Below are 24,263 nucleotides of genomic sequence, written 5' to 3' on the forward strand. Positions count from 1 at the left end.
CCTTGTCCGCTCTCTCAGCATCTCTCCCGTCAGTGAGTTTGCTCACTGGTAAACAATCTGGCAATTTAATAACTGACACATTGTGCAAGTGATTGAACTGGACCTGTCGTAAGAAATAGTCTCAAGCTGGGACTTAAATGGCATGCTCTGCCCAGCACATGACTTTATTCAGACATGGAGACTGTGTTAAAGATCCATGAGCCAGAAAAGCTGGATGAAGCTTTTTGACGTGACTAGGTATTGTCATGTAGCAACCTCCTTTCTTGGGACCATTGACGTGTTATACTCAGGAGTATGAGAACCACAGGGACTCACAGGTCTGAGCTTCCAAAGCGGTTTTGTTAGAACGGCCTCAGGAAACATTTTCCACAGCATACTTCTAGTCTGTCCATCCTTTCCCATCCGTCCCTGCTGACGCTTGCTCTCCAGTTGAACAGGTCACAGTTTCCTGTAGCCCTGTATTCATTCAGCCGCCTCATCTCATTTTTATTTCAAAGGTCACATCATTCTTATTTGGCCTTGGTGCCTTTTCTCTTGTGTGAGAAAGATGATCTCTCTCTTTCTTTTTCTTAGGAGAACTAGGCTCAGTAGCTACATCTTAGATTTAGAAAATGCAGTAGCCAGGATGAGAAGGAATAGTTTGAAAACACTCCCACGACTCTAGTGGAAAACAAGGGTAGATAACATCCCTCGGTAAACGGGTATGTCTAACTATCCAAAGGGTTCGCGTTCACTTGGAACAGTCATGTGGCAAGCTTCTCCTGGGGACAGGGTTTTGATCCTTTTCCCATTGAGTGAGACTTACTTTTCAAATTCATCCAGATGTCACTGTCCTATCACAGGGCCCAGATTTCCCAGGGACAGGATCTCCTAGAAGGAGCTTGGGCCTTGGCTCTTGTTCAGAGAACAATTTATTTACCATGAGTGGAATCAAGTTCTCCCTACCTTTCCATCTCCCTACCTTTCAAGCTGTTTTTTTGAGGAGATAAGAAGGTGCCTCACTTGTGTTGTGGACCTCTGCTTCCGATGAGGGATGGGTGAGGGTAATCGAGCTGCCGCCGTTCCTATTACAACAGAGCTGTCTACTGGAAAAGCCAGGAAGCCTTGGGACTATAAAGGCAGCTTTATTGCAAGGCGGTGGATAGCAGGGCGCTGCTGTTTTCATTGATGATTAACTCGCAAGTTGGAACTGACATGAGAACAAGAAAACAGAAGCCCAGGACCTGTGTGAAACTTCTGCCCAAGTTTCTATTTAGAAGTCACATAGGAAATGTTTGTTTTTCTCCGTAGATTCGCACCAGGAATCTTCCGGAGCACAAGGATTCCCCTCCAGAAGTTGGGGTAGGTGCTTTTTCTAATCCAAAGATAGACATGCCATTTGTAAGTGAATGGTTTGGATTTTCTCGGACTTCCTGCCTGCCTGACAAAAGCGATCAAGTCACCAGGCTGTGACTGTTTGAGGAGTCACCTTGTTTTGTTGCTCAGTTGAATAGAATCTGTCTCTTGTCTCTTGAATAAAAGTAATTCTTTCTCAAGCGGGTTTTTTATTTAGTTTAGATGGTGAGAGAGGAGCCTAGACACTCCTGCAGGCAGCTGAATTGCAACTGTAAACCAGCGATCCTGGACTCCTGGGGGCTAGGGGAAGTACAGGTGTGAGCCATATCCTCTTAGCAAAAGCGCAGGAGCTATTCAGACAGGAAGCTTCTTCCGGCTTCCTAGGATGTGAATCAGGCAGCAGGCTGCTGTGGCTTTTCAGCTCAGCATGAGCCCCACTGGGGTTAACACTCCTCAGAGTTGCAGCTCTCACCCGCTGAAGGTGAAAGAGCAAGGGGGGTACTAGGGGCCCTAGTGTTTTCTGCTTAAACCGGGCCAGAGATGGTGGTGGCAGAATCTGAATAAACAGCCCTGCAAGGCGAATCCCCAAGGCCACTACCTGAGAGAGGAGTAAAATAAATGACAGAAAGCTTATTTAGAAGTCATTCAGGAACCGTCAGCCTTCTTCCATTGAGCGTGAGGAGCGTGGGCAAGGTGCCGTTCATTTCCTCTCATTGAAAGCAGCCACTTGCCAGTGTGCCAAGGGAATGTTTCAAGCACACACTGAAGGGCAGTTTGCCGGAGCAGAATGCCAGCTCACAGAGCATCTCCTAGTACAGAGGAGAAGGAACGACGAGGTGCTGTGTTCTACCCCCTTGTTCCTCTCAGGGGCTTCTGGCTTCTCAGAGAAGAGAGGACATGTTTCCATGGACTAGTGAGTGCAATCTTCACTTTGGTTTTTCTGCCTATATCTTGATCCTGTCGCAGGACTTCCTGCCCCTGCTGGTGTTGGTGGGTTCTCAGACCACACAAGCTATTTGTACTTTAGTTCAGAAAGGGCCTAGCAAGTTCTCCCCAGCCAAGGAAGGTCCACAGCGGAGGCCTTTGCTGAATCTCTGGCTGCTCTGCCCTTTCACTTTCTGGCCTCCTGTCCACAGTCATATTCAGCCTCCTGCAAATGAAGTTCCAGGGTAGGGGGGCATGCTCTTACCACACCCAGACTGCCTTTGTAAAATCCCAGAACTCCAAAAAGTTTGGCCATTAATATAATTAGTGCAGTGTTTTATTAAAGAGTTTCATTTACTTGTTGAGGTTCAAGGAGTGAGCTAAACTTTCTGCTCTAACTCCGCCTGCCAGGCTGCTCTTGTTTTCCGATGCCCACTTGTTTTAGATCTAACGTCTTGACTTAAGTGCACAGACTTCTTCGTTATGTACTTGTTGTCGATGCATTTTATTTATTTTTAATATTGAGCCTCTGATTTTATTTGTTTCTGCCTGTCTTCCCACCCTTTTCCATGACAATCACATCTCTGTAACACCAGTCAGTGCAGAGTGTTTTACATCTGTCCCCATCTTGCTCTCAAGCTGTGACATAGAGGAGTAGGGGACAGAGGCTGCACTGGGTTAGCCAGGTGAGGGTCTGACCCTCTTTGCTGGTTTGGACACCTACCAGAGTCCTCAGCACGGCTAATACAGAAATTCTAGCTGCCCAGTGAAGATGATTCAGGGGACCCTGTGTGTTTTCCCTACCATGAAGGATGTGGCTCAGGGTCAGCTCTGTCACTGTCCCACCCCACTCCCACCCTGTGCTCTTACTGCTAAGATTCTTTCTAGGCACGTGGGTACCAATCCGTCAGCTTCTGTGTTACTTGCTTGACCCATGTGACACTCCTATGCATTTACTATGTACATCCAAGCCCCACAGGCATCTTCACTGGTGTGTCCTCTCTTTGGTTCAGCCACCTCTCTACTGTCCCTTTATACAGAACCCAGTGACATTCAGCATTAGATTACCCATGATCCCCAGACGAGAGCATCCTGCACCCTTAAAGAAGGAAGACAATTTTGATTCTTCCAATCTTTACAAGTGACCTGTTTGTTTAGGACAAAACTCTATTGGCCTTGGGCATAGACACACTTGGAGAACAGTTAGGAGATAGACCCAGCACCTCGGCAGGACACCTGAAACTCCAGTTGTCTTTACATTTTTGTTAATGGGCTGTCTTTAGGGGTGGATGAATGGTAATTCTGTTTAACTTTCTTCCCTTTGAGCACTTTCCTGGGGGCCGTGGTTTCTAATGGAGGTTCCCTGACCCTGAAATAGGGTACATTTGATATTGTGTCCCCTTCTTTGGCAAAAACTCAGCTACAATTCCTAATCCCAAATAAAAGACTTAGTTGAGATTCTGTGACGTGGCTGTGGTACCATCAGCCATTCAGTGTGCATGAAATGACAAGGGCACCTAGAAGCAGTCAGTTCGCATCTTTGTTTTACTTTGTTTTGTTTTAATCTTGAGAAATGTTCCCAGTATCATAAGCACACAAAAGGAATTTAAACAACAGACTGTCCCCCATTTTCTGCTTCTGATTTCCTATTCCTCATCTTCCTACGTGGAGAAGTAAGATGTTGAATTCAGGTCACTGCACTGCTTCAGGTTAGACGAACATGAACTGCCTGGAGACATGCTCGGTATTCTGCCCTGTATGTATCGAGAAGAACTGAGTCCTTAAAGGAGAACCGAGAAATAGTTCCTGATTAGACAACAACAGAACAAAACTGCTAGTAATGAAAATTAAGGTATTAGATTTCGGTATATTTGCACACCTCTAAGCACTGTATTTGTGGCAGAAAAGCTTTTTTTTTTTTTTTTTTTTCAGAAAAGACTTCTCAACTTTGCCACTCCAATATTTCTAGGTTAAGGCCTAGATTCCTTATTAAGATAACCAAAGAGTTAATAATAATAATAATAAATACCTTGCAGCACGAATTTCTTCCCTGACTCGCAGGTCTTGAGGCGCTGTGGGTGCTCGGCAGTCCAGACCAGGCAGGCGGTGGAGGCGGTGGACAGACCAGCCACCCGGCCCCGCCTCCCGCTCACACCAGGGCATCCTGGGAATATTTGGTTTCCTAGATGGACAGGAGTAGGGTGAGGGGGCAAGCGGAGGGCACGGTGACCATGGCGACTGCAGTGGCCATGGCGACCGTGGCTCAGAGCACGGAAAGGTCGTGATATGACCTGGAGCGTTGCTTGAAGAACTTGGCGTTGCGTGGCACCAGGTTGGCGAGGGAAGCCCTTAGCCTTCTTGGTGAGGCTCTCGCGGCGCGTGGGCAGCGCGGGGCCGTCGGGGCTGCCAGGCTCGGGTCTCTGACCCCCGACATGGCCCCGGCCCCGCCGCAGCCTGATCTGGCGCACAGCGCCCTCAAAAAGCTCAAGAGTGTTGTGATGCAGTGCGGCCGAGGTCTCCATGTGCTTGCAGCTCAGCGTCCCGGCCAGATGGCGACCCTCCTCCAATGACACTTCCCGGGAGTGGACCAGGTCACTCCTCCTGGCAAGAGACTCCAAAAACAAGAACTGGAAAAGTGCTTTGTAGCACTTTTACCAAGGAGCTGACCTCCTTGGTACTACTCTGAACATGCCTTACCTTTAAGCAAACTTTAAAGGTAAAAACCCAGAGATGACTCTTCCAGAGATAACTGAAAATGTTCTCTTATCCGCCGCCCAGGTCTACTTTGCCGTTAAGAATTTGTTAAAGAGCCTTGGAAGTTATTCTTGAGATTGGACTCTGATTTACTATTCTACTATGGCACGTTCCCTCCCTTTCAGGTTATTGAAGTTAAGGTGTGGGCAGACTCTTTGCCTGTAGATGCCCTAAAGTAGAGTTGAGTGCTGGCAACCCCTTTGGCCAGGGCCTAGAAGGCACCGGCAAGGGACCCTTCTTTCCAATAAAATTCTTTTCTATTCCAAAAAAAAAAAAAAAAGAAAAAGAAAAAGATAATCAAAGAGCATTCCTTGTTGGTCTACTAACTACTTTCTGTTGTTTTTAGAGCTATAAGAGAACAAATTATAGACACAGCAGAGAAGAGTCCAGAAATGATCATACTAACATGGGAAAAGCTTGTATGTTTGATGATGTCAGCACTTATATAACTTGCTAAGCATGATCACTAAACCAGTCTCACACAGAGAAAGAATTACATTGGACTAAGTCATGTCATTCTGAATAGTGAAGACTTATCACACATTGCTCACCTGTGAAGGGTCACTGTTTAATACACATCCCATCCATCTTCAGGATAGTTATTGAACGCTACTAAAGGGTTTGAGAGGTTAAACTATTGGCCAATAGTGCTAATAGAGACTCTGTCCTTATAATGTACTAAGAACACTTATCCCGACATAAGCTGAATTCCCTGGGATAGCCACAATTGTGTTCTATGTATTTTTGAGCATCCTTAAAAAACAACATTTACTGGATGTATTCAAGACTTTTCCTGGTAGTTTAGTCAAATAGATGCCAATTTGTGCCCTTAGGCCTTTTAGACTGTATTCATAACAATAATTATTTAGTAGATGACCTGTCACAAAATACTCTTTAGTCTTGGAGTTATTCATAAACTCTTAGTAACCTCCATCTTTTTCTTTATGATTTTTTTTCAATATGAGCAGTTCTTATTATGGAGTGAGACACCATGCAACCGTATTGTTATGGTCAACAGTAAAAAAAAAAAATGCCCAGGCTATAAAATTGTCTTTTATATGTACATAACTATATATATATATATATATGGCTTTAAAAGAAAAGTCAAAGCATCTTTTACAAACTCACTTAATCTGCAATGTAGCAGTGTCCAGCCAAACTTAAATGAATAACAAGCAAGTTTTTTCACATATGGCATTTAAAAAAAATACCTAGTAGCTATGTTTTAAAATAATTTAAAGAAACAGACTAAATTAATTGTATTTTATTTAACTCACTATATGAAAAATAATATTTTAAAAAATATGCTCAATATAAAACAAAGTTATACTCTATGTTTCTATTTTCCATGCTGAGTTTTCTAAACCCAGTGGACAATTTTAAGTTTTATTGATCCCTTCCCTTGGAATAGTCACATGTTAAACTATTGAACTAGTAGCAAAGCAAATTGGATAACAGTTCTATGCTGCTCTTGGAAATTGGGAGGGGAAGTGCGTAACTAGTGGACAAAGAACTGTCCTCTGAGTGAGAGCCTGTGAGACAAGCCTTCATGATGGAGCTTTGCAGATTGTGGCGTTGTGGCTGGTTCTGTGCCTCAGCCAGCTTTCTCAATAGTAATCAGGAGAGCCACTGTGGACATACAGTACCAGGTTTCAGATCTGGTGAGTTGTCCGTCTACATTGTGCTCCCAGGTCCTACAGAGCACATCAGGATAAACTTTTGGTCCCACATTCCTGTTGGAGGAGGCCGCTTATTTGTTTCCTGGCTTCCCAGAAACTGAAATAATCACACAGAAATGGTTTTAATTAAATAACTACTTGGCCTATTAGCTTTAGCTTCTTATTGGCTACCTCTTACATATTAATTTAACCCATTTCTATTAATCTGTGTATCACCACATGGCTGTGGCTTACTGGCTAAAGCTTTGGATTCTGTCTTTGGCAGGGCTACATGGCTTATCTCTGACTCTGCCTTATTTCTTCCAGAAATTCCCTGCCTACCTCTATTCCCTGTGCAGGCCCAAGACAGTTTCTTTATTAACCAATGGTATTCACAGCATACAGAGGGGAATCCCACATCACTTCCCCTTTTCTGTTTAAATAAAAAGGTAGGTTTCAACTTTAAAATAGTAAAATTACATAAACAGTTATCAAGCAAGAATTACACTTACAATATTTATATCTTTTATCTTTTATCATAACTAAGGAAAACTATATTATTACTATCTATTCTTCAACTCCACCAAAGACTCCAGAAGGATACAATATTACCTAAATAAACAGGAAATGCATTATAAGCAACTTCCAAAACTCTAAAATTGACAGAGACATCTTGCTACCTGGATAGTCACCCAAAGTTCTTCTGTAACATTGGGACACCCATCTTCAGCCTACAGGCCCATAAGTATCTGACAGACTTTTCCGTGAAACAGGAAATTTCAAAGACAGTTCTGCCTATATTGGCAGTTTGTCAGTCACTTTTTTCTGTGTCCTGCAGAATGTCTGCAGGCTATTTCATGAAGCAGGAACCCTCAAGGACATCTCACCTTTAGGCAAGTTCAGCAGTCATTTCTCTGTGAGTCCTGCATGTCCAGTTCATCAAGGAGTCCAGGCAAGAGCAGTTTCTTGCCCAAATGGCTAACCAACTCCATAAGGAGCCTCTACAATGCTCATCATCCTCTTGATGTAGATTGGTGCTGCCAGGAGCAGATATGTCCTAAATTATTAAACATTTTAAATGCCATATTCTGTAGTCTTTGAAAGGTTTGAAGAATGCCTATTCACCTGAAATATATCTCTAAATGTATCTAGAAAATCTAATTAACATGACTATAAGCTTGACTATTATAGATAATTATCTATTAACCTATATTTCTTAGTAATACATTACATTTCTAAATGAGCTGCACAAACACAATACCTTAATCAAGATCAGAAATACATATACATAGTATAACAAAATTAACCTTAAACTTGTATCAATAAACCATGATCCATACCAATGCAAATCTCTATAGCGTATCCTCCTTTAAATGTAAACAAACACTTATAGACAATATTTGGGACTATGGGCATAGTTCTCCTCCAGACTTCTTCCTGCTGTTTATTGGGTGAAGTATTTTTGGGGGTATACTCACAGTGACCTTTCAGGGGGTCATGGCACATCAAACCATATTAGTCTGGAAGTAATCCACAGGTTCTCATCCTCTGTGGAAACAAAAGAAGAACCTCTTTTCCAAAGCAACATATTTTTAAACCCAATTCTGAAGTCAAGTAATATACATGCTGGTTTAGCTTAGCAGCCCATATAATGAAATGTCTCTCTGTACTTAGCTCCGTCATAGTCAAAAAATTCAAAGAAAACACAATAATATACATAATCCAGACTCTCTGTGAATTTTTCATCTTTACAAAACTGATTTTTCTTTACTCCTTTTAATCTAAGACTGTCTGTACTCTGTCTCTTTAAAGACTTTACCTTTTTTTAATAAACCATTTACTTCTTTTTATAACTCTCTATACTCTTTTTCTTCTCCCTCCCAAGCCTACAAACATTTATCCAACACTATGACCCATTCAGAGGTCTTTTGTGTCTGAATCTGTCCTATTGTCTATCTGTTACTGTCCAGGAACACTTCTTAAAAATGCTAAGCCCTTCTTAAAAACTTGTGCCATTGCTAGGGGAAATATGGCACTGCCTTCTTGTCCTGCCCAGCCTAGCATGGTGAAACTGCTTGCCACCTCCGAAAGCCATGCACAATATCCCATCTCTGGTCACACAGCTGGTCCATGCAGTCCATGTTGCCAGAGGTCATGCTGGCAGCATGGCCCAGAAAGTTGGCTTTTCAAAACAGCTATGGCTTTTTTTTTTCCTGCTACTGCTGAATCAGGAAAATCTCTCCTAAGGGACACTGATGTCCTCTTTTCTCACCTGGCTATTACTCTCCAGGCAATAAGTGACTGAAACGACGTGCTGCCTGTTTTAATAGTCATCTTCTCCAGGGTGATACTTCTATTGCTCTGTTGTCATGAGCAGACAAGGATGCTCAGAGCTATGAACAAAGAGTCTATCAGGACAGGAATTGCCACTTGGCACTGCCCTGGAATCTAGGCACAGCATACAGTGGATGAAAAGATGCTGGATAAAGAGCAAGAGATCAGAGCTCTAACCTGGTCGAAAGTGGCTCCCTAAACATTAACTACTGGGGCTGTGTGCAAGATGGTTCATTCTTATGGACCCCAGCAATTCCCTCTGCTTACAGACAGTGCTTTAATGAGCTCTAACTTCTTGTAAATGTTTCACATGTCTTAACACAAATGTGAGCAAATTGTCATGTGCAATATTTTCTCAACCGTAGCAGCTGCACAGGACATCACAGCCTTTCTATCTTCCATTTTTATCATATTTAGATTCCTTCTCATTGGATTTCACCTGAATCAAATTTTTACTTTTGAAAATATCTGTACTGTAGATACTTTTCAACTGAATAGTAATAGCCATCCTCCTCCTCTTCTTCCCCTCCCCCCTTCTTCCCCTCCTCTTTCTCTGGCGTCTTTTCTCTCTCCCCCATCCTCTGTCCCTTCTCGCCCTAGCCCTCCCATTCTTCCTTCCAGCTTCCTCCTTACCATCTTCTTTCTTCCCCTTCTCCTTCAAATACTCTGTCTTTCCCACAGAATTTTGGGTGGTCAGAAGACACCTCTAAATGCCAGACCCGTGGGTGTATCATCTCAATACCTGTGTCAGTGTCAATAATCTTCTTTCTGCTCTCCTTACACAATGTTTTATGATTGAGATAGTGCTCTGTATCAGTATTGCTTACATTAACATTGTGCACCGTTTCCCCCTCTCTATGGATGTTCAGATCTCACAAAAAGAGAAGCCTGATTTTTTTTTCCTAATTTATTCTCTTTCCATGTCTCCGGTGAGTGTTCACATAGGTGGACAGTTTGTTTCTATCTGGGGATTAGGGCTTAGGAGGATTTTATGTTGACTTACACTGAGGTGAAAAGAACACAAATAACAATAACAGAAACATGCAAGAATTTAGATATATAGGCAATTATCCTGTTTGGTGTTACAGTGTAAAACAATTACATACTACTTTAAAATTGGAACCTTAGGGAACATCATGGAAGAGGGGCAGAAAGTCTGTAATAACTAGAGGACTGTTTGTATGACTGCCTGTCTTAGAAATGTGACCAATAAGTCTGCTGTATGACTGCCTGACTTCCAAATAAATGATCCGTGAAATAGACTTGAACCATGACAGATTAGCAAATGTGCCACATAGGCACCCACCTCTAGACAGAGAGCTACAGACAACTAATGATGGCTCGGAGAGGCAGAATTAGCCTTTTCCAGGGATGAGCTCCCTGACTGGAGAATCCAGTGTGAAGTGGTCAGCCCTGAAACCACAAGCACACAAATAAAAATAAATGCAACACAAGTAAACATACATATTATATATATTATAAAATTGTATTTATGTATTTGTTCATATATAATACATAAATGCATAATAATAAATACACAAATATATATGGCAATTGCTACCTGTTGCTAAAAGGGCCACCATAATATCATGGCATGTATAGATTGCTTCATGCCAAAGTCATCCAGACATAAGGAATGTCAAAGCGCAAGTTGAACAAGCTTACAAAGTTAAGGGTCTTGTGAAATTTGTGATCTATTTTATTGTTGAAGGAGCTGTGGGCCGCGTTCTTGCCGCCTGGCTCCTGGCCACCAGCTAGCTTATGCCCCGAAATAATTACACGGAAACTGTATTCTTTTAAACACTGCCTGGCCTATTAGTTCCAGCATCTTATTGGCTAGCTTTTACATATTGATCTAACCTATTTCTAATAATCTGTGTAACACCACAAGGTGGCTTACCAGGAAAGATCTTAACCTGCGTCTGTCTGGAGTGGGAGAATCATGGTGACTCACTGACTCAGCTTCTTTCTCCCATCATTCTGTTCTGTCTACTCTGCCTACCTAATTTTCTGTCCTGTCAGGGCCAAGCAGTTTTCTTTATTAATTAACCAATGAAAGCAACAGATAAGATACAAGACCCACCTTCATCATTTTATATATATTTCTTCTTTTATTTGTTGTTACAATGTTATAACAGAGCATATACACATATACATATATGTGTGTATATATATGTATACAGTATATATGGACAAATATAGCTCTGTATCACTATGGTTTTACATTAGCATTGTATGTTGTTTCTCCTCTCTCCATAAATATCATGCATGTTTATGTGTATGTGCATGTTGCTACATGTATACATACATATGGATAATGATAAAGTAAAATAAGCTGTCAGTTTGAGGGTAAGGCAGCATGGAAGGGACTAGAAGGAAGGGATGTGGGGAGGACTGGAAGGAGGAAAGAGAAAGGGGAAGTTTTATCTTTTAATTAGAATGTGAATAAAGAAAATTTAACAAAATTGGACCTTTTGATTGTTTATTTCATTCAATAACAAGTCCCTAGATAAAATTAGGCATTGGATAATATAAACTTTTATAACTGGGTGACTTCTCACCTCATTTGCCAAGTATGTTATCAGGCCTTTACCAATACTAATTTTTAATGAGTCTTATTTTGTAAAGCTCTGAAATGCCAGACTAAGCCTGAGATCAAGCCTGGCCCATGTGGGAGCCCACGGAAGTGGGTCTATTCCACCTTGACTAGGGTCGAGAGTTCAGGGCTATTCTTGTTCCCTCGAGGTTATTGACCTATGGTGTGGCTACTAAGCTACTAAGTGGATGTTTTGACCTAGGGTGTGGTTACTTGATGCTTTGGGTCTTAAGAAGGTAACTACTCTGTTCGCTGTATCTTGGTAAAAGAAGCCCTTTGTCCTCCCCCTCCTCTTTGGATTGGGTATACAATGCCAATGAGAAATAAACATGGAGAATCTCAGTATTTACCAGTTGCCCTCCCGACTCTATCAGTTGTCTCTCGTTCATGTCTCTCTTAACTCTCAAGCTTCTCCCAAGCACAGACAAAGATATGGGGCGGGCAATTATGATGGGAATGCTTGCCTCAGAGTCGTTGTCCCTGGCACACTGGCTCAGAATAATCCATGACACAGGAACCCCTGTTAACAACCTTGGGGCTGTCTCTGAAGTTGATCAGCTACAGGTCTGCTTCTGGTCCAGCAGACAGAGACAGTCCTTTGTTGTGGTCACTAGTCTTGCTTGCAGCTGTGCCTTATGGTGTGTCCATAGCTCATCCCTAAAATTAGCCGTTCCACCTGTCTCTAGTTGCAAAATTCAAGTCTGGGGCAATTGCTACTTTGTAGCTAAAAAGACCACCATGTTAGTATGGTGTGTGTTCCTTTTTCTGCATTCCTCCAGACCTACACAGTTTTGAAGGGTGCATTAAAACAAGCTTAGAAAGTCAAGTGTTTTGTGAAATTCATGATCTGTTGAGAATTTTGTTGGGAAATGAATAATGAATAGAATGGGATATGGGAATTTAAGTTAAAACCCCTAATTACCAGTGAAAGAGAATGTGAAATAGATATATTTTTAAGTGTGGAGTGTAGTCTAGAAAGATGGCTTACTGGTTAAGAGCACCTACTCCTCTTTCAGAAGACTAAGGTTTTATTTCCAGAATCCGCATGGCAGCTCACGATTGTTTGTAACTCCAGGGGAATCCAGCATTCTAGGGAGCCTGCATTCACGTACATATACCTAGTTCCCAAAACAGACATTTCCAGGATTTAAAAAAAAAAAAAAGCAAATTAAATATTTACAAAGATTCAAATTGCTAATTGCTGTAATGCTGTTTTGCTGTATTATCTGTACACTACGGTTCTCATTTTTTTCTCATTTTTGTGAGGTACAATGATTTATAAATAATCACAAAATTTTTGTGTCTCTCACATGTATCAAAAAACGTAGTTGAGCTGCCTATGCTGGTACATGCCTGTAATTCCAACTCTTAGGAGCCTGAGACAGGGGGATAATTGTATACTCACGGGTACCCCATGCTATGTAGTAATTTCTAGGCTATTGGTTGAGATCTTTTCTTAAAAATAAATAAATGCATCATTTACTTGGAAACTGGGATCTGTCAGTCCCTCATCCGTTCATCTGTGGCCAGTTAGCATTTTGTTCCCACGTCTAGTGTGTGTATTCAGCAGAGTATCACAGAAAATCATCATCTTTGTAGAACTTGAAATCTCAATTATTTGCAGGGGTTTAAGATAAGTCATTTGAATATACCATGTGGTGTTCAATGTAAATGGAGAAACAAAGCACTGAGTAACGGCCCACAGTGAGGTTGGGAGAGAGTGCCTTCTGTCGTGTCTGCTCTCTGAGGAGGGAGTTTAAGTGCCTCTGTGAGCTCCTGTGTCCTCTGCTCTTGTACTCTGTTCATAAGGCTCCTGATGCTGGTCTTCAGCTTCCATTCATGCTTACACCGCTGCTCCTTAAGTCCTCTGGTTTGATTCAGTATTTTTCCATCTAGCAATATGAGTTCAGAATTTCCAGTCCTTGGTGACTGGGTGCATATAATAGCATTTTCATCTTCAAGTTACCTACTTGGAACTAATATTAATAGAGTTGTGTACAATTTCAAAACCAAGTTTTGTTTCCAGATGTGTGTCTTTAAACCCTTCTGAACTCTACCCTTCTGTGGTAGAGTTTTGAAAAGAGGTTAAAATTTTTGACCTGGGGCTAGAGAGATAGATCAGCAGGTAAGAACCCTGGCTACTCTGGCAAAGGAACCGATTTTGGTTCCCAGAACTCACAGGGCAGCTCACAGTGATTCCTCGTCCTGGCTTCCTTGCTCACCTGAATGCACTTACACATATACACAGGCAACACACACACACACACACACACACACACACACACACACACAAAATTCTTACCAGACTTTTTTTCTTTCAACAACAACTCAGTATACATGCTGCCTCTTCTGGTGTGTGGGATGATTCTCCGTTTTTTTTTTTTTTTTTCTTCTGAAAGCATTTCACTGTCTCAGGCTCTTCACTCCAGCCTCTTGTTCTGGCATGGTCTGGCAGCAGAGCTGTGCCGAGAGGAAGTTTGGGAGGGTGCTTTTGACCTCTGACAGGGCATCACGTGCTGCCCATCAGCAATGGCATAGGGGACCATATGGACTTGACACTTTTGTGTTTAGTCATCGAGGAAGGCGAGGAATACTCTTTATGGTATTCATGCCATAATGCTGTCACTTCCCAATCAGAAATAGCCAGGAACAGACAAAAGACTGCAGCCCTGAGACAGAGAAAAGAACAACCATTTACAGTTGTATTCTTTACATTGAATTGAAAGCAGTAGATAGCTGATGTTTACTGGTAAACATGACACCCGGTTGTGATATGTTTAGAAACTAATTTTAGAAAATCAAGCAGAAGTACTATTTATTTGTGTGTTTGGGATGAAATTGTCCCAGGCTAGGGAAAAAAAAAAACAAAAAAAACAAAGGGAAGCAAATGCTTCTAAATGCTTCTGTGATGGGGAGAAATATTGTCTTTCTATTTATAACTCACGCCGAGCCCATGTAAAAATAGCTTCAAGAGGCAGATTTTCTCATATCTTGAACACAGAGTTGCTGTTGCCAGTGATTTGAGGAACTCTAGTAAGTGGAGATCTTGGTGAATTTGGAAAGTTTAGCATATTCATTGACACTGGTTTTCTTGTGGGGAGGCAGTTATCAGTGGGGAAGACCAGGCTGCTATGTTTTATTTCTTCTCACTTCCCAGGCTGACAAGATCTGTCTTTAACCAAGATGGTATTTCAGCACTGTATCTCTGTCTGTGAACTATTAGGGGGCTAATTGATTCAGTATTTTGTTCTTTTCAAAACTAATTCTGTGTAATTGGTGTGTGAACGAAAACATAGAAAGAGTCCCAGGAGTTGATGGTAAATGTTCTTCCTTATTTTCAGAGGAGTTTCCTGGGCTGTGCCAGTTTTCAAGTTGGGGAACTGCTGAGGTCCAAGGAGCAGCTGCTGTCGCTGAGCCTGAGGTGAGTGGCTTTGTCTGCCGACTGATCAGGTTGACAGCCAGGGTGTGGCTGTCCTGGAGGAGTCACACTTTGCACAGGCGACCAACCGGCTCCAAGATAGCAAGACAGCAGTTCACGTTCATGTTCAGGATCCCGTCTGGGTGCAGAATTATTAGTATGTGTTAGGAAAACATTTCTGTCAGCAGTAGGTGATAGCAGTCTTTGAATAACAAGCAAATACAAACTATGCTCACTCTATCAAATAACTTTCTCTAAAACATCACTATATCAATGAGTCCGTTTTTATGCTTGAAATACGTCTGGTGCAGCGTGGTAGCTTTATGATAGGAAAGGGAAGCTGACTTTTTCAATGTTGTCACTACTCTATTAATCCTATCTATTAATGATAAATTTAAGCGAGTCAGTAGATCTTGGCTAATTCTGAGCTTAATTTATTTTGACATCAGAGATGAGCGGCCTTTACGAAGTTGCAGAGTATACTCATACTAAGAGGAGTTCAGAATGACGATTTCTTTCTAAAACTTTCAATAAATGTGAAAACAATCTGTTATTTCTAATGTATAACAAATTTAATGACTATGGGTAAAGAACACCACTCTGCATTTATCTGCATTTATGCAATATAAAATGAATACAAAATTGTAGAAATAATTATTTGTCAATCTCACAAAGTTCTTGCTCTGCTAAAACATGGAGATTATTATCAGGGTCTAATGCCCTAAATTTGTTGTATTTTCTCTTCCCAAAGAACCACGTAAAGCCACAATTTATTGCATTAAATTTAAGTAGTTTTTATACAATATATATCCTTAAGTATTCTGTGTCTCTTGGTGAAATCTGAGTTTATGTGTTTTTTTTACTTAATTTTTCTGATCATCATGTCTCTGCATTTTGATTTAAAAGTATAATATTTGTATTATAACATTATATAATAAATACTCTCCAGGCAGCAGAGTGCGAGTCCTGAAAAGGCTGCCCTAATTTCTTTAGCTTCTGTCAGAGAGTGTCTGTAAACATGGTATGGTAATATTTTTTATCTGGGAAGACAAATTTTTTTCTAGGATGATAATGTTTTCCTCATTAAATTTTGCTGTTGTTTTTGGTTTGAATTATGGACGGGCCAGCTACAAAGACTAGCTGTCAATACTACTGGTACTCTTCAACATATTAACCTAGCATGGGGTTAGGAGCTGAGGCTAAGCTCCAAGACCCGAGACTGGTGGCAGAATATATCAAACATAGAGCTCACTTAAAATTAATAGTTTGCATGCATGCCTATTTATTTATTTCTCTTTTGTAAGGTAGGGTCTTGCCTGCTCTGGCCTTAAACTCTCCATTTTCCGGCCTTAGCCTTCCAAGTGTAGGGTTGCAGTCATGCATCTCTGTGCCTGGCTTGCCCCGAGCTTTCTAGTGCAACTGAGGGCACTCTGTTCCCCATCTTCTTGACTCCTTTGCATTCACACCTGCAACATGCAGTACAATAGTGCAGCCCTTAGGGGCTGAGATGGAAGGGATTGCATTTTTGAAGACAGGCTCTAACCATGTAGCCTTGGCTGTCCCTAGAGGTTGCTATGTAGACCAGTCTGGACCTCAGATTTTCCTAGATCCTCCTGCTTTCTCTCTTAAAGGATTGGATTAAGAACTCTTCAGTGAGATAAAAATTAGTGAACTCAGAGGCTACCTTTAAAAGTGTCCGAGAAGGGTCAAATTGAAAATACTAAGTGTCTTGACCCTCCTCTGGGGAGGGGTCAAGGCTTGGCGGGCACAGGGTCAGAGCCTCCAAAGATGAGGCCAGAGATGGGGACTTGGGACTTACACTAAGGAGATGAAAAAACGGTGTGAAACCTTTAGAATTATCTGAAAGAGAAATAAGTTTCCTATTTTGATCTAAATGTCTCTAGTTCATAGTCATTTGATTTTGATTGTATGAAAAATATTAGCTGTAACAAAAATAATTATTTTCTGGAAAGGTACTAATTTTGAGTGTTTTGATATTTTTCATCCTATTTTTTGCCATAATCATTATATCCCTTCATTGTGATCAGCCAGATTATAGTTTACCTTAGCCTTGCATTTCCAGCACGTGACCTGTAATTGGTTTTGTTTGTTTTTTGATGCAATTTATCTTCTTTTGATGGATTCTGAGTTGATTCTGAGTTGAAATAACATTAGGTCAGGGTTAAGGAGCATTTTTGTTTTGTTTTGTTGTTTTGTTTTGCCTTTTATATTCATTTGATTATTTATGACTGCTATTCTTCCTGTGTTCCGGCTTTGCTTTTAAACAAAGAACAAAACATCCACAGAAACAAGGGCAGGTTTGCAGACATCCTCCCAGGTGCTGATTTTATTGTTTGGTTTATTTATTTCCTAGACAGGGTTTCTCTGTGTAACAGCCCTGGCTCTATAGACCAGGCTGACCTAGAACTCACAGAGATCAGCCTGTATCTGCCTCACTGATGTTTTTTATGGCCTTGTTTGTTTCATTTTGCTCAAACCTGAAGGTTCGCACTGTGTATTCTGGCCCTTGGGGAGCTAACAGGTAATTCAAATGCTAATATTCTGTCTAGCTACCCAGAGTGGGGAGCCCATGTTCAGGGTGACTCCTCCCACAGGGACTTTGTACTGGATACCAAGTGCACTGGGTATTTTTTTCTTATAGAAAACTTAAAAGAGAAAGAAACATAAATACAATTTGTAGATTTAGACTCAAATTTCATGTGTCTTTTATAGTTGTAGAGTAACATTTGTTTACATATATTTGGGGTAAGGCCTCCAATATATAACCTGGTTCCTACCCATATATCTTCTTAATATTCATAGCACAGGTCACCATTTCTGAGTGTTCCAGCTTCCCACATGGACTGATTGTCCTTATTTTGTATTGACTGCCATACCTTTTTAAAAAGTAAATTGGTTGTTTTGGGGGTTATATGCTTTCCCATCTCCCTACTTCTTTTATATGTTAATTCTGTTTGCTGGTGCTGTTGCTCAGATTGCTGCTCTGCCTTCCTGACTTCTGTACATCATACAATTGATGCAGATTTCTTTTACAGCAGATTATAACTTTAACTGTGACAGATATTGAATAATCTTACATTCGTAACTAAAGTTATCAGAAAATACACTACCAAAAATACAGTTGTGTGCTCCGTGCTGAGAGTGGATTGGAGGTAGTGTTGTTCTTAATTCCTGCGGGTTAGACGAGGGTTACGCTAGGAAAGACACAGACACGCGGCGGTCCCACATGGTACACTTTTAATGGGAGGGGGAAACACACTAGGAAAAGTGAAAGGAAGGGGCAAAGGGAAGGGACAAGAAGGGGCGAACTCGTGGCTTGTCTTTGCTTTTAACGGGGGATGCAAAGGCTTCTGGGAAATGTGTCCCGCGCTTGCGTGCGCTGGAGTCCAGAGGGATGTTGGGAGTTGTAGTGTTGCAAGAGAACAACACGTAGCTCTTCTGATTTTTATCAAACTAACCAATGATGTGTCTAATCCATCCCATAAATCCATCAGAAGTGGCAAACAATTTAGCATCTTTTCCTAGGTTATAATGTTCTTAAACAAGAAAGAGTTGATCTGAACTTGCTCTCTTCTGGCTGGAGAGTCGTTGATTTCACGGATGCGCTCTTGTCAACAAGAGACATCTGGACCCAGGATGAAATGTCACATGTAGTGTATACTTTGTGACTATGCTATAGCAAGGACTTGGAGACAGTGCCATTTCTTCACTGGTTGGTGTTTTTCTGATTTCCTGCTCACAGAATCCTAGTTTTACAATAGGTAATAAGTAAATGAATAGTAGATGCTGTGGGGAACTCAGATATGTTAGCCATGGTGGCAGAAAGTGGAAACCAGGTTCAAAAGACTGAGGGAATAACACTTGTTCCAACCAGCCTCAGAAACGTGGACACCCGTAGCAACTGAGCATGGTTTGCTACCCACGTACCTGGCTTTCATATGCTCTTTAGTCTGTTGCAAACCCTTGAGGCCATCTAAGTAGGACTTAGGAGAACTGTAGTGTTTCATATCATTTAGTAATTACAGGGTGGGAAATAGAAAGATCTATTACTGAGTAGGGCTAGGAAAACAATCTCACCGTTTTACTATGGCAGAGTAGCAACCATGTGAAGCAATTAAAAAGGTGAAATTTTTCAAAGGGAGAGGGCAGAAGGGAGTTTCAGACTTTCCTGGGTTTGGTTGTTGACTTTCCTCATCGTGCACTGCCGTTCAGCCGGTGTGCAGTTAGCAACGCTGAGGTTTTGTACGCACTAACAACAGTGACAGGCTCTTGAGAAAGGAAAAGCCATTACTAGTTTGCAGTTGATATTGAGAGCATGCTTAATAAATAATCTATTAAGCAGACACTCCGTGCAAGCTCTACATTCGATGCTTTCTATGCACCAGCTTCTTTACTTCACGCAAGGCATTTCTGTTTTACATGGGCTTGGTTGAGCTCCCACGGCTGCTGGCTATATACAGAAGAATAGAGCTCAGTTCATTTTTTAGTATGTTTGGTTTCTAGTCTACTACCTTGTAGGAAGCTTACAGCCTTCGTAAAATCCTTACTTTTTTCTCTGACATCTACTCCACAATTTGGGGCCTTAATTTTTTTGATATTCTATCACGAAGTTCAATTTTGTATGCCTGAAGCAGAGCAGAGCTTCTGCAAATGGATATTGGGTAGAAATTTTGTTTGCCATGGTGGCTTCTTCGTATATATTTTTAATTGCTTCATGGCTTTTTTTAAAAGATTAGTACCAAGGATTTACATCTAGGTGGATTCTATGTAAATTGGTGACTATGATAGTCTAAGCATAAGACCGACTGTGTGTTGCTGTGGCAGTGTGGAGTGCACCCCATAGACTCGTGTGTTTGCACGGGTGGTTCCTAGCTCATGGCGCTGTTTTGGGCTGCTGTGTCGTCTTTAGGAGGTGGAGCCCTGCTGGAGGATATGGCCACGAGGGGAGGGTCTTGAATCTCCACAGACATACTCATTTCCTCTCCACTCTCTGCTTCCTCACTGAGGCTGGGTAACAAAGGGCTTGGTCTCCTGCTGCCAGGCCTTCTCTGCTGTGATGGACAGAGCCCCTCAACTGTAAACCAAAATAAACCTTCCTCCCTTACCATGCTTCTCATCCAGGAGCAAGAGAAGTAACTTCCAGGGCAGTAGTGAGGAACGGATTGTGATTTTCACGAGCAGCTAGATCCGGGGTTAAGATTTACATTTATTTCAGCGTAGACCACGCTACCGTCATCCTTTACTCTATCCCAGACTCTTTCCGGTTATCCTAACATGTCCTGCCACACATGTCTGACTTTCATGTGGGTTTTGAGGATCTGAACTCCGGTCCTCATACTTGTATAGAGAGAGCTTTATCCCCTGAGAAAGATGGGGAGACCCTATCTCCCTAGGCTCTCTGTCTTCTTTTATTAGCCTTTAAATCAGCTTTCTTGCCTGAGCATAAATTATGATTATGACAGAACTACCTGCTGGTTCCACAAAACTCAATGTTACTCATGTCTAGAATGTTAAAAAATATGTTAATATAAATAAACTAATAAACTTTCACCCACCAAGTCTGCTTTCGGGGAAGAGTAGCGCATCTCTGGCTACTTTTAAAGAAGTATAATACTGAATATTATGGGGTACATCTGCAGAGATATAGACAGCAGGAACGGCATGTACTTCATTGCTCCTTTGGCAACAAAAGTAAAAATCACACACAGTACTAGTCCCCAAAAGCGCATCAGGATGCTGCATGCTTATCTCAGGAAGTGAGCATGCTGGAGCCTGAATGAGTCAGCATTCACCGCAGCAGGGTGAAGCAGAGGCTGTGCTTGCAAGACCTGTCTCCTAAAGCACTGACTGCCTGGCGCTCTCCCAGAGCCTCCCCCTCCCAGTCCTCTGCTGACCCTGACCTGTTTGCAGGGAACTTTACACCAGGTTCCTGCAGCTCTGGAACCTTCACAGATCTCCACAGAGGAGGCATCTTCATTGGTCGTGCTATTCCATTTTCTAAATAACTAGATAATGATATTTTTCTATTCTATAGATGAGCAAATATATGAGCAGCAGCTTGATTTCCTAAGTTTCCACAGCTGCTGCAGGAGCGAGACTGGATCTTGTCCACCCAGGGCTTCCCAGAGCAGTACACTTTCTTTGTAACGTGTTGGTTTGCGCTCTGTTATTGTGAGGATGGGACGGGATCTTCAAACTGGCACTTGATGTTCTTCTTGGACCCCGTTTGTGACAGGGCACTTGCATTTGGAGTTCTCTTCATTTTCACACAGGAGAGTATTTGTACTTTATCCCAGCTTTCTGCTCATCTTTCCAGGGCTGAGTGGAAGTTTCCCTGCACTATGATACTTTTGAGAGCATCTTTTCTACCCAACAGGAAGTCTTCCTTTACTCCTTATCAGGGAACAGTGAGGGAACAGGAGGATTTGGGGTCAAGTCCCTTCCCTGTGGTCACTCAAGTCTCCTGGGTCAGGCTGCTTTCTCTCTCTCTCTGTCTCTCTCTCTCTCTGTCTCTGTCTCTCTCTCTCTCTCTCTCTCTCTCTCTCTCTCTCTCTTATCTGCTAATGAAAAATGAAAAGATTTTTTTTCCCCTGTGGTGTGTGATTCTGGGCAAATTTATAAATGCAGTAAGGTCCCAAGGTCCCAGGCCCTGACTTGTGCTAGAGAAAAGCATTATAAATACTTTTCCATTGCTTCTTGCTTTAAAGTTAATTTCTTCAGTATGCCTTAATATTTTGTTTAGTTTCCTTATCTAGATGCTTGGAATTATAACCTCCACAGTTCTCTCATCTGCCAATGGCAGATAGAGGTGTAGACTTATTCTTTATATAAATGCAAAATTTCAATGACCAAGAAATGAATTCTTACCTGAAGCCTGAATTCTGGCTTTTACCCCTTTGACATCCTATCTAGTGTGTATCTGAGGGAAGAGCTCATCAGAGGACACATGCCACAGTTTGTTTGAATGACAACTTTTTACTACCAACGTTAGGCCTGTAACACAGAAATCAAGACAGTATTTGTAAATGTGTAACTGTCCTGTGGCTATAACTTGTGTCAGAATTTTTTTTATTGTATTTTATCATTTGTTAATTTTTAAATGCTTAAAAATAGCTTTCCATTGGTTGAAGTTTAATTATACTTACGTCATTTCCCCTTGGAGTTAGCCTCCTTCTAACCCTTCCCATGTAACACCATATTGATACTGTTTTCTTAAAAATCGATATACTGAATACTCTGTACAGAATAAATTCAGGTGACTTTTTCTCTTGCTTATACCCTAAGAATGAAGGGAGAGATCAAAGAGAGGAGCAAGGGATTTGCTTCAAAAATGAGTTCTTGTGAGACCCGTGCTAAAGACCTACAGGGAGACGTCATCAAAGGTTGCTAACACGAGCCATCTTGAAATTCCTTCCAACCACTAAAAATGAGTGGAAAATCCAAATCATATAAGTATCAATTCACTACAATAAAGAAATCATTTTTATTTATTTATATTTGTATTATATTTATTTATAAAAAATATTTAATTTAAAAAATACCCCAGAACCTAAATTCTGGCTCCTCTCCAGCCATACAAAATGTTGAGTGCTCTGAGACTGGATGACCTTGAACTCCTGGCTGACCTTCTGCTATCTGCCCAGTTCTAGGACTATAACCTACACCACATACCCAGCTACCAAGGAGTCTGCCCAGAGCTTCGGACATGCTAGGCGAGCTACCAAATGGGCTACCATCACCAGTCCTAAGCTCAGTTTCATATCTGTGAGATGTGGATGCCAGTACTGCCTCCCTTCCAGGGCCTGTTGTAAGGATCGTGTGAATCCTAATGTGAAATCTTTATTATGATGCCCCACACAGGGAATACTAATAATTATTTTTAATATTTTCCTCTATTGATGTATATAGGGAGTTTTCTGTTTTCTTTATAGGACTCGATCAGGTGTCTGGACAAAGTGCAGCTGAGCTAGTTGTGTTGCAAGTTCTCCTTAGCCATCCACTGTTTAACTAATCATAATCTTATCATATTATATCAATCTGATATTTCCCTTGCATTCAGCTAGGCTTTCAAGACATCTTAGATGTCTCTGCCGTTATATATTCTGCACCTTTCTTTATGTCCGTAATTCATTTGCATGACTGGAGATAAGGCCATGGAAATCAATTAGCACTTCCTTCGTTTGCATTGTTCGAAAGATGTGGGAGTCACCATACTGCAAATTGGTTTGGAGTTCTCGGACAGTGACGGGACAGCCCACGCCTAGAATAGACTTCAGCAGCTCCTCAGTTTCTACAGAAAGGTCTGAAGTCTTTCCTCTTTTAAAATGTGAATTGCACCAAGTTTCTCTCTGTACACAAAGACACCTGCTTACATAGTCTGAGAGAGAGCTGACTTACCTGTGAAGATAATTTGCAGGATGCTTAGGCCTGAAAGGAAATACCCGTGACTTGCACATCTTGTACTAGAGATCTCATACTGACCAGAGTAGTGTCCACCATTGTTACCATGTTTCTGCTCCCCTGTTGCAATTAAGTCATCTCTGTGCACACAGTGATTTTTGGATCACTAGCATCACATTGTTATTGTTTCTTTAAGAAAAGGAAGTCAGTGGTGCAATATGTTTGAAGCTCCTACATGAAAAAGAAAGAAAAGCAGGCTTTCTTTCTATAGGACTTCTCAGTCTTCACCAACCCTCGAAGGCCTCCTGGAAGACTCAAAGGACACACGTCACAACAACTTTATTTGGGTTACTATGAGCCAGTTTCTTCACAGAACACTTATTAACAGCTTATTAGAACCATGGCTTAAAAATATGCTTATGTCGTTCAGAAAATTCTGCTTTATAACAATAGTAACAAAAAAAGCATTTTTCAGAAAAATAAAGAAGCACTATCTATTTTTAATTATGAACTTTCTTCTACCATAAGCATATTCTTTGGCACACACTTGAGGAGGTTGGTGTGTGGGACATTATCAAATGGACATTCACCTTCAACTCATAAGCCAAACCTTTCTTCTCCCATTTTCAAATGCAGTCTTCAAGGATCCCATAATACTTATACTCTCACTACTGAGCTATGTAGATCTCAACTTCTGCAAGTCAAACAAAATATGTGAGGAACGTCTTTCAAACTGTCCACTCTCTCTTTTATAGTGTTTGATTTTTGAGATTATAATAAAATCACATATTTATCCTTTTCCCTTTTATCCCTCCAAATCCTG

At 41.4% G+C, this 24,263-nt stretch overlaps 1 protein-coding gene across 6 annotated transcripts in view; it reads left to right on the plus strand.

Moving 5' to 3' along the window:
- Inpp4b (inositol polyphosphate-4-phosphatase type II B) overlaps positions 1 to 24,263 on the plus strand; it is a 766,439-nt gene that overhangs the window by 522,190 nt on the left and 219,986 nt on the right. For 4 of the 6 annotated variants that reach the window (XM_041663514.1, XM_041663517.1, XM_041663511.1 and 1 more), the window contains exons 9-10: positions 1,291 to 1,341; positions 14,943 to 15,022. In XM_041663514.1, coding sequence (XP_041519448.1) covers positions 1,291 to 1,341; positions 14,943 to 15,022 — 131 coding nt within the window. Of the gene's footprint in view, positions 1 to 1,290; positions 1,342 to 14,613; positions 14,635 to 14,942; positions 15,023 to 24,263 lie in introns of those variants that run through there. The other 2 variants (XM_041663516.1, XM_041663515.1) reach the window with 2 other exon arrangements.

Source organism: Microtus oregoni, unplaced genomic scaffold, assembly GCF_018167655.1.
Source record: "Microtus oregoni isolate MIOR12 unplaced genomic scaffold, Mior012 000014F_ref0000157, whole genome shotgun sequence".
In the NCBI taxonomy this organism is placed as follows: Eukaryota; Metazoa; Chordata; class Mammalia; order Rodentia; family Cricetidae; genus Microtus; species Microtus oregoni.